This window comes from Microcaecilia unicolor, chromosome 14, assembly GCF_901765095.1.
Source record: "Microcaecilia unicolor chromosome 14, aMicUni1.1, whole genome shotgun sequence".
Lineage (NCBI taxonomy): Eukaryota > Metazoa > Chordata > Amphibia > Gymnophiona > Siphonopidae > Microcaecilia > Microcaecilia unicolor.
The window spans coordinates 13,390,938-13,404,598 of record NC_044044.1 but is presented as its reverse complement, the minus strand read 5'-3'; the positions used below and the strand labels follow the sequence as shown (position 1 = coordinate 13,404,598).

At 41.5% G+C, this 13,661-nt stretch overlaps 1 protein-coding gene across 6 annotated transcripts in view; it reads left to right on the top strand.

Moving 5' to 3' along the window:
* GIGYF1 (GRB10 interacting GYF protein 1) overlaps positions 1-13,661 on the top strand; it is a 316,678-nt gene that overhangs the window by 91,358 nt on the left and 211,659 nt on the right. For all 6 annotated transcript variants that reach the window (XR_003939962.1, XM_030186350.1, XM_030186348.1 and 3 more), the window contains exon 7: positions 9,301-9,341. Coding sequence is in view for 5 of the 6 variants with exons in the window: in XM_030186350.1 (XP_030042210.1) it covers positions 9,301-9,341 (41 nt within the window). In the remaining variant the exon portion in view is untranslated. The remainder of the gene's footprint in view (positions 1-9,300; positions 9,342-13,661) is intronic.

Below are 13,661 nucleotides of genomic sequence, written 5' to 3'. Positions count from 1 at the left end.
GGGAAAACCGATGGGATGTTTCTTTTGCCTGGGTTTAAAATTTTTTAATTCCCCCAAATCTGTGCAGAGTTTGGTAGTCCAAAAGAATGGTAAATTAACTTTAAGGCTTCTATTATGAAAACTTGTAAAGTTGTGTTCTTATCACAAGATTTTTTTTTTTTTTTTTTTGTAATTAATGGTCAACAGTATCTAGTCTTTTTAATAACAAGTATGCATTCTCTTGTTTGTGGTACTGTATTTTAAATTTTGATCACTTGTGTTCAGCCAGTCAAATTCTAAAAGTCTGTCAGCATTTCCCCTCCATAACAAGAATACATTTGTTTATCATTTGTAGAACACACTCAGGCAGCAAAGTACCCCTAAATGTCGCACAGTTTCAAAAGAAAGACATATCTGTGCTGATTGGTCTGGTAAATAGGTAGCTATTATAAATACCAGAAAGGTGGTTCTTCAAAATAATGTTTGAAATTTGAAACAGATGGTCAGTATCGGGTGCCATTGACGACCCCATGGCCATCCCCTTAATCTGTTGAAAATAGGTGTTCTGAAAACAAAAATAGTTTTGGCCAACTACTATTGTAGCCAATGCTAATATGAAATGATCAAGGTTATGCCATACATTTGTTTTCATTCTCAAAATCTCCTAAGTGATAGTGCCTCTAATTGGGGAATATTGGTATATGTTATGTCTGTCTAATGTGACCAGTAAAATATCCTCAAGATCCCCATCAAACTTAAAAAAAAAATTAATCATCTGGAGGCCTTAAAAAAAACAATTATCTACAAACTTATAAAGTGTTCGTAGAATTGAGCCATTGCCAGACATAATAGGGCATCCTTGCAGAGCTGTAAGGGATTTATGGACTCTGGGGAGGATGTACATAGTGGGAACTGGATTTTTCATGATGAGGGAATCTTTTTTTTCTCTCACTGATGTATCCTAGCACTATGTGCAACATTCACCAATTGGCTCATCTTTTTGCAAGTTTGTTGTAGGATCTGTATCTAACAACATAATAGTGGGTGTCAAAAATCTGTCTCTAAAATTCACTAACATATTTGTCCCTATCTAAAATAACAATTCCTCCACCCTTATCTACAGGCTTTATAACTACCTCTTGGTTACATGACAAAAGTGTACTATATTCTTCTTATGTGAGGTAATGGAAACTCTTCTGATGCTTATTTTCCATTTTCTGAGGTCACTAACAGGTACCAAACAAGGATGAGGGCCCCTGATGAGATGACTTCTAGGTTAGGGTGGGTCATACAGTGACTTCTCACACTGTCATTTTGACTTTCTTTTTTGTGATTTTTCTTTCAGCTGTGTCAAACACTGTACTACTTTATATACTTCAACATGACCCTGATACCTAATCAGTTTGTACAATGCCAGTGTACTCCTAGCTGTGTCGGTGCTTATGTGTCATTCCATGTCAGTTCAACCAAAGTTTGGAAACCTCCCCACATCACAATTTCAGAAATTGATGATAATCTACCAGACTGGAGATCAATATATAAGATGAAAATGTGCAAACTTCCAGCGGTTTTCTAGATATTTGCTTTCTTTCCAACGGCATGTTGGCACAGTTCGTGACCGACAAAGTTTGCCATTGTGTCCTATATTTGTGAAATTTGTACCACATATTTAGAATTTTGTGTAGATTCAGAAACTTGAACATTGTTTGAGCTGGGACACGTGAATTCTGATGTATTGTCAAAAATGGGATTTTATTAAGTGTAACAAAATGCCACTTTCGGCAAACACTATGCCAAAGATATTAAAGGAAAAGCTTTCATATTTTATCGGTTAGCACTGGGTAAAATAAGCGATATGTTAGTTTTGTGTAGCTGGAAGCTATAGTTTTCCTGATGTGCCTCGCTGAAAATTGTCATACTCTGAGTCCACTTCAGAGGCAGTTTTCATAATGTAGGACAGGTAGTACAAAATTGAGCTTTAAATGATTAGAAAGTGCAAGAAAATCCTTCTATTCCATGCCAGCTTCATTTTGCTTCTTCCAAACTATCCATAACAAACATAATGGCAAAAATTCCAAATTCTGAATAATTGTCGGCAACTTCTCTGCAGAAGGGTTTATTTTAATAGACATCATGAGCTTTAATTCAAGAGTCCAGTAAAAGTAATTTAAAGTGTTCAACTTTAAAAGCTGTGTAAAGTTAAAAAATGTTCTTTTATCTCCCATTGTTCAGATGGTACTGATAACCGGTTGCAGTCAGAACATCAAAGTCATGATAACTGGTATCCAGCACTCATCTCTGTGGCTTGGCCAGGAAAATGACAATACAGGACCCTTTGGTTGCATGAAGTTAGCCAATATATCTGCATTTTCTTGAGAGAGTTCCAAGATGGTTCCCATGAACAACAGCAACATATTGACCATACTTGAGTTGTTATACAGAAATGTCACACTTTTCTTCCACAATAACTGTTGTTTCTGCATCATCTGCAGATATTCTGCCAATTTTGAGTTCACTCTTGTTGAGTGGGATGACGCAGTGGCTTCTTGTGCCAAGTATTGTTTTCGCAGTTGCAAATTAGTTTTTCAACATTTCGTGAGCAGAATGAACATTGACAGAAGAAACGAAAAGGAATTTTATATTCATTATGCTTTTGTTTGCCCAGTTGAACAGCTTATCAGGGGTCAAAATATGGCACGTTGTAGATCGCTTCTTGTAGCAAGATTTTTCACAGTGCCATCGATGCCATCAGACATACCCCTTCTGTGGCTTGTGGCAAAAAAATGCCATTTTGCTGGCAAGTTAGAATTTTCTTGGTGCATGCACAGATTCATAAAGTTCTTGTAATTCTTGTTCTGAGCTGCAGCATCACCGAAGTATTTAATGTGTATAATATTAGGCAGTACCTCTTTCAGATGTTGAATGAATACCTTCTGAAATGCATATAGCCACACTGTATTGTGCTGCATATAGTCACTGATGATACTCCTGGAAATGCATTCCAGGACCTCATTCGATATGTGGTAAATAGCAACAGGATGGAGGGTCACTTGGCTGTTTTCCCAGTAAAACCCCTGAATGGAATCCTGGACAACAGATGAGTAGTTCTCGGAGGAATAATATGTATGATTTTCAAAGCACTTTTCGTGGCAAATGTGGAAGGATTGGTGTATTTGTTAAAGATCCCTTCTAGGAGAAAACCTTGCAATTATCAGACTTTAGGCTAATAATAGCACATATGAGTTATCTTGTTGGGCAGACTGGATGGACCATGCAGGTCTTTTTCTGCCGTCATCTATGTTACTATTGTTATCCTAGAAAGAAAGATATGAGATTAAAATCAATATTAGAAAAATCATTTCCTTTTCAAGGGATACATCATTGGAGCATATTACCTGTGAATATTAAAACAATCTATTATATGTTCAGGAAGATATTAAAGACTTAGTTATATGAATGTTAGCTTTAGCTTATATTAGCAAGTTTATTTGCTTTGTAAATTTTCTCCTTATTGTTAGGATTCCTCTTGTGAACCGCTGTTAATCATGCTAGGAACAACAGTTGGTATAGAAGACCCTGATAGAATAGATTAGAAGTCTAGCAGTATTAAGGCTGTGTCTACTTTCTAATTTTCTTTACATGCTCTTGAGAAAGGCTGCTTGAGACTCAGCTGTGTAGTGATGCATAGTGAGATCATCTATCTTGTTGCAGAGTATCTTGATGAAGTGGAGTGGAGGAGTGGCCTAGTGGTTAGGGTGGTGGACTTTGGTACTGAGGAACTGAGTTCGATTCCCACTTCAGGCACAGGCAGCTCCTTGTGACTCTGGGCAAGTCACTTAACCCTCCATTGCCCCATAAGCCTGCCATAAGTGGGAAAGTGCGGGGTACTAATGTAACAAAAAAAAAAAAAAAAATAAAACAGACTTTTTTTTTTTTTTAATCTTTATTTATAGTTTTTAACAAACATAATGAATTATATGGGTGTTAATACACAAAAAGAAAATGTCTTCACTTATAAATAACAACTAATATCTAAGTTCCCTTTTACTATTGTCCACAGTATTACATCAAATAAATGATCCAAGATAAGGAAAATAAAATAATCCTGCTTATATTAAACAGTCATTTATCAATATAACTATAACTAAAGAAGCGTCTTTCCTAAGTGGTTAACTCTAGCCTGCTATACAGTAGTACATATGGGATTAAACTTGTACACTAACCTCTTCTTTGCTACTCAGAAATTCTTCTAGCTGCTTTGGGTCAAAGAATTGATATAGTTTAGATTGAAATTTAACACTACAAATACAGGGAAACCGCAGAAGAAATTCCGCTCCCACTGCTACTGTTCTAGACCGCAGCAGTAGGAACCTCTTACGTCTCCTCTGCGTTTCCCTGGAAAGATCCGGAAAAACTCTTATCTTTGAACCCAGAAACTCAGAATCGAAGTGCCTTAGAGATAGTTTAAGTACTGCATCTCTATCCATTTCTAATGCAAACGTTGCAAGCAAGGTAGTTCTCTGTGTAATTACTTCAAGAGATGTTTCCAGGAATTCAGTTAAGTTCATTGCCCCCTGTAAAGGTACATTTTCAGATGATTTAGCATCTAATTGAAGGTAAAAGGCTCTGGTAATAGGGGGCAATGATGTCTCCTGCATTCCTAGTATCGCAACTAAATATTTTTTAAGCATTTGGACTGGAGAAATCAAAGGTGATCTAGGAAAACTCAAAAAACGGAGAGAGAGTCTTTTAGATTGATTTTCCAGATATTCCAAACGTCTAAGAGTAAAGTTTCTCTCCTTAATTGAAGCCTGTTCAAAAAGTTCCAATTTTTCAGTTCTTTCAGTCAGTTTTTTGACTTCAGAGGCTTGAGAAACATTAATTTGTAGTTGGGTCAATGCAGTCTCAGACAGTGCTTTAATTGTCTCTATATTTTGAGAAATTAAAGTTTGTAAAGCAGTTCGAGTGTTAAATGTCAAGTCCCAAAGTGACTCTAAGGTCACTACGGCTGGTTTTTCTATCTCTCCCAACAAAACCTCCGGTTGGGGGGCTTTCACAGCTTGCTCCAGGATACTCACAGTTTTAGATAAAACTGCATGAGTTGATGGCACTTCCGAGGCTCTTTGGCTGTCAGCTCCAGTTCTTCTCTTCGGTAGGCTCCCTCCCTGAACGCTCAGTACCCCGCTTCGGTCCAAGACGTCAGGGCTCACCAAGAGAAATTCTCTTCCGGGTTGAGGGGGCGCCGCACGTTCGACGGGGCTTAGGGAAGCCCCGTCTCCACTGCTGTTCAGTGACGAAGCGCTGACTCGAGCAGAAGGAGTAGAAACCATCGTGGGAACAGGCACTGCTCCAAAGCGATCCAAAGTCGTCTGTTTGAGCTGGGGCATTCCGCCCGGGGCAAGGGGAGCCTCCCGAACTTTGCCTCGTCTTTTCCCCATCACACGGACGGGGTAAGGTGCTCGCTTCAGCGAGATTCGATCAGTCTCAAAAGCGTGTCCGTTGACGCTTCCTACACCTTCGCCATCTTGGGTGGTCAAAACAGACTTTCTTGTGAATATTGTGCTTGTGAATATTGTGCAATCTGTGTGGCCTCACTGCTTGAATGAGATTTCATAACCTTCCAAGTCTAAGCACTGTGCAACTTGAAGTAGATAACTGTGTAGAGCAGCTTTGCCTAGACTGTTCTGACATGGAAGAATCATACAGTCTCGTGATTCTGTATCACACATGACTAAAGACATCAGCAATTTGTAGTCTAACAGCTTTATTGATGATTGAGAACATTAATTTGACATTTTGGTGAATCTGGCAAACACGCTGAATATGCTCCTTTAGCACCAAGAGTAATGTCTGATTTTCAAAGCACTTTTCGTGGCAAATGCGGAAGGATTGGTGGATTTGTTAAAGATCCCTTCTAGGAGAATCTTTGCTATTATCAGACTTTAGGCTGATAATAGCACATATGAGTTATCTTGTTGAGCAGACTGGATGGACCTTGCAGGTCTTTTTCTGTCGTCATCTACTATGTAATAGACCAAGGTGGTCGCAATTCACAGAATTTAGAAATTCCAATCTCGTACATTCTGATCGTCTGTTTAAATACTTCATGTAGTTCATGAAGATACGCTAGGAGCAGTCTTTTCTGCTCACCAGTTACCTTTATTTTATTTATTTATTGGGGTTTATTAACTGCCTTTATGAACAGATATTAACACGAGCTATCCTGACAATTTAGAAGTTATTGAAAGTCTGTAGACAAACCTACAGATCTGTGCAACTTGACAAAATGATTTTGGAACTTGTGTGAAAACTGGTCTGGGAGAGAAATCTACAGCAGCAAGCTTGTCTGGTTTGTATTTTAAAAGAGCTACATTACGATGATATATCACAAAATTGCATATAAACATTGTATTAAAACATATTCATTTAAGCAATCAATACTGGAATTTTTACAGTTACTCATGATGAGCACATAGTTCCTCAAGATGACTTTTGGCTCTTAAGATTAACATATAAAGCCTGAGAGAAGCAAAATGAAACTGGCATCAAATAAAAGGATTTTTGCTTGCACTTTCAAATGGTACAAAGCTTGTTTTTGTGCTACCTGTTCCACTTGATGAAAATTGCCTCGACTTTAGTATGACGATTTTCAGTGTGGTACATCAGGAAAACTATAGTTTCCAGCTGCACAAAGTTAACACATTGCTCATTTTAAACAGTGCTACTAACAGATAAAATATGAAAGCTTTTCATTTAATATCTTTGGCACAGTGGTTTGCTGAAAGTGGCATTTTGTTACATTTTTGACAGTTATGTCAGAAACCGTGTCCCAGCAGTGGCTGGGTTGCTGTTTCTGAATGTACACAAAGTTCTGAATAAGTGGTGCAAATTTCACAGTTGTAGGACACTTAATGGCACAGTTATTAAGACCTAAAAGGTGTCCAATCTTTGTCAGCCGTGAACTGTGCCAACCTCCGTTGGCTAAAAAGTTGGTATCTCGAAAACCATTGAAGCTAAAAGTCTGAACGTTTGCAGTTTTTCATCTTATTTATTGGTCTCCATTCTGGAAGATTATTATCAGTTTCTGAAATAGTGAGGTAGGGACCATTGGTTGAATTGATATGAATTACCCAAATACTTGAGAAAAAATTAAAGCAGTAATTCCCAAACTGAGACTTGTAACCCTCAAATTAGATCAAAATCTTTTGATGGAGTCATAAAAATCAGAGATACTTTTCTTCACATTTTTTGCTCTTCCTTCTGCCAGGTCTGTAATAGCTGCACTGTCTGAACATGTGCATTAACAATTGCTGTCTTCCTTTTCATGGGATTTCTGTGAAATCTGTGTAGACAGCTCAGGTTTGTCAGGCACTGACATGTACCTGAGCACATACAAATTGCCATACTGAGTCAGACCAATGGTCTGTCTAGCCCATTATCCTGTTTCTAACACTGACCAATCTGGGTCACAAGTACCTGACAGAAACCCAATTAGTAGCAACATTCCATGCTACCAATCCTGGGACAAGCAGTGTCTTCCCCCACGTCCATCTCAATAACAAGACTATGGATTTTAACTCCGGGAACTTGTCCAAACCTTTTTGAAATCCAGATAACGCTAACTACTGTTACCACATCCTCCGGCAATGAGTTCCAGAGCTTAACTATTCTTTGAGTGAAAAAAAAATATTTTCTCCTATTTGTTTTAAGAGTATTTCCATGTAATTTCAAATTATTAACTGACTTGGCTTGTCCCCCTTCTCATGCTGGCTGAGTGCATTTAGGCATTTCGCGATTGACCGGTCCTGTTCCCTTCTTTTTTTCCCCTCTCCCTCCCTTCCCTCTTGGTAATCATTTCCTTCTTTATCTCTCTTGTGTGCATGATTGTGGTATCCATTTCCTATCCAACATTGTAGTTCCGTTCCTTCTTGTTTTATATTTTTAATATTATTGTATACCGTTTTGAGCTGCTAGTTAGCAAAAGCGGTATAGCAAATTTAAACAAAAAAATAGTGTTCCCTGATCTTTGTACTTTTTGAAAGAGTAAAAAATCAATTCACTTTTACCCGTTCTGCACCACTCAGTATTTTGTAGACCTCAATCATATACCCCTCAGCTGTCTCTCTTCCAAGCTGAAGAGCCCTAAACTGTTTGCCTTTCCTCATATGGAAGGAGTTCCATCCTGTTTATCATTTTGGTCACTCTTATCTTTTCCTTATTCTACTGTATCTTTTTTGAGATACGGTGACCAGAATTGAACGCAACACTCAAGGTGAAGTCGCACCACAGAGCAATACAGAGGCATTATAATATCTTGATCTTATTTTGCATCCCTTTCCTAATAATTCTAGCATCCTTAGAAGGACATTGTCTCTTATCCCATGATTTAATTTTCTCAGGAGTCTCTCATGAGGAACTTTGTCAGAAGCTTTCTGAAAATCTAGATACACTACATCAACTGGCTCACCTTTATCCACATGTTTATTCACACCTTAAAATAAATGAAGCAAATTGGTGAGGCAAGAGTTCCCTCAGCTGAACCCATGCTGACTGTGTTCCACTAAACCATCTTTTTTTTCTGTTAATTTTATTCATCTTTATAATAGTTTCCATTTTGCAGAGACTACTGCTGGTGAATAAAGGCCTCTATCTTTTTATCACCTGGGATTGTGTGAATTTTTAAAGTGATAAAATGGGATCATGCTGGATAAAAATTAGGAACGTGCTGTCCCTAAAGCATGGCTGAGGCCTTCCAAGCCTCACTCTGGAGGGCAGTGCTTGTTGGTAAAGGACCATTGCACCTGGATGCTGCTTAGTATGCCATTGAACTGTAGTTGTTGATGAGTGTTGGGCATCTCTTGTTTGTCCATCCGGTACTCAGTGCTTTTAGTACTCTTACTGTGGGTTGGGATTGCTTTTTTTGTTGTAGTTAAGCTAGTAAGGTGAAGATTCCATGCCAAGAAGAGGTTCTGTAGGGATACTGCAAATCACAGTGCCACATTTCATTTGGGTCTGTTTAGGTAGATGAGGAAGTGGCATCTAATAGTTTCCCTCCCATAAAGGGAGACCATATGTTCACTGCTGACTTGGGCCCACTGTTCTCTATCTGAAATCCCTGGAGTACAGAGAATGAAGACTTCTTAGTGTGATACTTAGCAATTAACCAGAGGGCAGCCTTTCTCAACATCAGAGGGGGGTTAAATATATCCTAACATCATGGTGTCGATCTCAGTTGCCTTACATGTTTCATGAATTCCTATGGTTTGTGACTTCCAATAGTTCTACCCTGTTTCTCCATTTCTTTGTTTCTTTCTGCTGCAGAAGTGAGCGGAGATTTGAGAAGCCTGTTCGCCGAGATGGAGGTACGTTTTATGTCTTGTATTTCATGTTACTAGTAGTGTGTCTAGCCCCCTTGTCAATAAAATGGTTCCTGCTTAAAGGTAGCAAGATTCCCCCTAATTGTAATTTTACTTCCTATAGCCACATATTGGTGTGAATTAAATTGATAATATTTCATCTATTCGGGAAAATATAAATTATGTTGAGGGACAGTAGATTTGCCTACAAATTGTAAAGAGAAAGCGTGCCGAAGTTTTAAGTTAGAAAAATGTAAGATAAGTGGATATATTGGTTCTTGTACTAGTAAACCTAAAACCTCCCCCGCACTAAAAATGTGGGAAAATTGCAGGTTTTATTTATTTATTTAAAACTTGTATCTCACATTATTCAAATATTCAGCTCTATGTGGCTTACATAAGTAATAAACAGTTCAAGTTAATGTATAATACATGTTATGAAAACTGTAAGAGTTAAAGGAACATTATTGTCTTTAGAGAAGGGAGGTTTTTTTTTGTCATTAGTACCAGTAAGGTTCTCTTCCTCTTTGGGCTACTAGGTTGCCAGGGCACTATGACGCTTGCATTGTTTAGATTTCTGGTTGGCCTACTGTAAATCTGTTTCTTGATTTGGATTTCCCTACTTGGTATTAGATATTTTCAGATTTTTTAAAAGTTTGCTTTTCAATTGATGTCAAGTACAAAATTTAATGAGGAGAGGGTTCAAAAACTTAAGAAATTTAAGAGCATGAAACCTTATTCGCTCCCCCCCCCCCCCCCCCCCCCAAAACAAAACAAAACACCCTCTTCTGTCCCTAAGAAGAAAGTGAAAACTAAGATAGGAAACTCCTGGAGTTAGGAAACAAGAAAAAGTTAGAGAATTCAAAATCCAGGCGGATATAATCTCCCCAACCATCTAGCATCCTTATACATTCCTGATGTATGCTATACATTCTTGCTATCAAAATTCTAAGTAAGAGGGCTCAAAGAATACATACATCACACTTAATGATGAATACACTTAACAAGGAAATTGTACCAAAATGCTGCACCTTGTGCCAGTATCCCACAGTATGTACCTCATGTCTCACAACACAGATTGATAGTTTTTAGGTGTCATTAAATGTCAAGAAAATAACTGACTCATACAGAACCAAGAGTTCCCTTATTGAGAGCAGAAGTTGGAGTGGAAAATTTTATTCTGATATTTGTGGGGCATACACAGTTACTTTTTTTGATCTGTAATTCCTTGTCACTTGCATCAGATGAATCCAGGAACTAGTGGGTTAAGTCTGCCTACCAGCAGGTGGAGACAGAGATAAAGGCAGTGATGCCAGATGGCCAGCTCCTTCCTCAGTTAGTATGACTCTATCTCAGCAGGTGGTGGATGGCTTTTTCTCCAGCTCCTGGGCCCAAGGCCTCTGAGGGTGCTCCTGGGCCGGTGGCCAGTTTGAGCTGGGGGATGGCGGACTGGTGGTGTCCCTTTTGGCAGCATACGCAGTTGCTGGGTCCCTGCTGCACCTCAAATTCCCTCTGAACAGGCTTTTGCTGTTCCTTTCCTTCCCTGTTTTTCTGCCTCCTCACTGAAAAAAAAAAAAAAGAGAGAACCATAGAATTTATTTAAGAGAAACAGAGAAGCACCGGGAAGTGTGTTTTTGCTGAGAGCAGGTTTGTGTTACTGCTGTCAGAGTCCTGTTTTCTGTTGCCTGCTTGTCTGAGCCTGCCTTGAAGTGGAGTCGAAGAGTTTTTTTTTCTTTGGCTCAGCTGTCAATTCCCGCGCTTTCCCCGTCCGGGATAAGACCTGCTGGGTTCCTCTTTGGGGACGGGCGATGGCAGCGGAGGCGGTAAAACGCTGTTCCCGATGCGGAAAACGGGGTTCGGTGGTGGGCCTTGCAGCATGGGGTGCGCTGATTCTGCGGAACTCGACGGAGTGGTCGTGTCTCCCCCCCCCCCCCCCCCCCCCGGCGATTTTTGTGCCATTTTGCGATCGATCATGGAGCTGGCTCCGGTAGCAGTTTTGGGCAAAGCTTCTTCTCCGCTGGTAGGGTGGGGGGGCGTCAGGCACTGTGGGCAATGGTGCAGGTGCCATGGCTGCGACCTCCGTTGTGGGGGAGGGGTTTTCACCAGAGTTTATTTTGCTACTCCATCAGGCGTTTTTGTTGAAAAGGGCCTTGCCCCCCCCCCCCCCCCCCCCCCCACGCAGCTGCGACAGCTTCGGCCTTTGATTCTCTCAGGGGATCTGGGGGTAACCAAGAGATTTTGGGGTTTTCCCCAGAGGATTTTTCCTCCCTTAAAAAGCCTAGGCTTTCTTTGGGGTCTGAGGAGGGGTCCTGCATACGGTCACCTACAGCTTCCTCTGTGGTGGCTCTCTCGGAGCAGATGGGGGTACTCTTCCGCCGTGAGGATTTTCCATAAGGATGAGTTGTCCTCCTTTATCTCTTAGGCGCTGGAAGCCCTGAATATAGAGAACCCTAAGGTTGCGGCTTCTCATGCGGTCAACCCCAAGATGGATAGTACCAGACGACCTTCTAAGGCCTTTCCGCTACATAAAGCTATTGAAGAGTTGATTTCGGCCCAGTGGGGGATCCAGATGGGGGACTGAAAGTAGCCAGGCCTATGGCCAGGCTGTATCCGGTTTCAGCGGACCGTTTAGAGCAGTTTGCTCCACCTAGGGTGGATGCCCTGGTTACGGCGGTCACTAAGAAGACTACTCTTCCAGTGGAAGGTGGTGTGGCATTTAAGGATATGCAAGACAGACAACTAGAGGCCTCTTTAAAACGTGCCTTTGAGGTGGCCGCTTTGACACTTCAAGCTTCTGTTTGTTGTTCTTATGCGGCTAGAGCTTGTCTCAGTTGGCTACATTCTGTCATGGATTTGATTTCGGAGTCTGATATGCCGGGTCCTCCTCAGATGTCACTGATGGATATTGGGCTGGCGTACTTGGCGGATCCCTTGTATGATTTGGTCCGTGCTTTGGCCAAACTCATGGCCTTGACCGTTTCCTCTCGACATCTTCTGTGGCTCCGTCATTGGGTCACAGATATGGCCTCTAAGCAACGGCTCATTAAATTGCCTTTCCGAGGGAAATTGCCTTTTGGGGAAGACCTAGAAAAGATTGTTAAAGATTTGGGGGATTCCAAATCTCAGCGTCTTCCGGAGGATAGAACCAAGTCTACTTCCAGACAGGGAGCCTCGAGGTCATGTTTCAGAGAGACGCGACGGTATCGCCTGGGGTGGTCTAACGCAGCCTTTCAGCGTCCTCATTTTGGGCAGCGTTCTTCCTTTCACAACAAGGAGCGTCCGGCTAGACCCCCCTCCCGTCAGGGGGCTGCTTCTCGAGCCTGCCAATGATGGGGCGCAGGTCCACTCAGAAGGAGAGTAGTTCGGTGGTCGTCTTTCTCTGTTTCTTCCAGAGTGGGCCAGAATTCGGACCAGTGGGTCCTGGATGTGTTGCGAGAAGGTTACAAGCTAGAATTCTTCTCTCCCATCACAGACTTTTTTCTGGAGTCCCGCTGTGTGTCGTGGGCCAAGAGGACAGCGGTTCTGCAGTGTGTGCGAGACAGGATAGGGGCTATGGTGCCTGTTCCTCCTCTCGAAAGGTGCACAGGTCGGTGCTCCATCTTTTTTGTGGTTCCAAAGAAGGGAGGGGCTTTTCGGCCTATTCTCGATCTCAGAAAAGTAAACCAGTTTTTGCGAGTTCGTCACTTCCGCATGGAGACATTAAGGGCAGTTATTGCTGCTGTTCAACCAGGTGAGTTTTTGACGGCTCTCGATTTGAGGGAAGATTACCTGTACATTTCCATTTGGCAGCCCCAACAGAGATTTCTCAGATTTGCGGTGCTGGGTCAGCACTTCCAGTTTCGGGCCCTTCCTTTCGGAATGGCCACTGCCCCACGCACTTTTTCAAAGGTCATGGTGGTGGTGGCGGCGTTCCTACGGAAGGAGGGGGTTCGAGTGCATCCATACCTCGACGACTGGCTGATTCGCATGACGACAGCAGAGGAAAGTTGAGTGGTCACCGACCGAGTGATTGCGGTGTTGCAATCCTTAGGTTGGGTGGTCAATATGGACAAGAGTCATCTGGTTCCTACTCAGTCTGGAGTATCTTGAAGTGCAGTTCGATACAAAGCGGGGGAAGGTGTTTCTCCCCAAGGGGCGAAGGACTAAATTGCTTTCTCAGGTACGGACCTTATTGAGTCGTTGCACTCCCTGAGTGTGGGACTATGTTCAGGTCCTCGGTTCCATGACGGCGACCTTGGAGGTCATTCCATGCGGCCTCTTCAGAATTTCCTTTTCAGCAGATGGTCGCCAACGTCGCCGAATTATCAATGACGCCTTCCTTGGTCG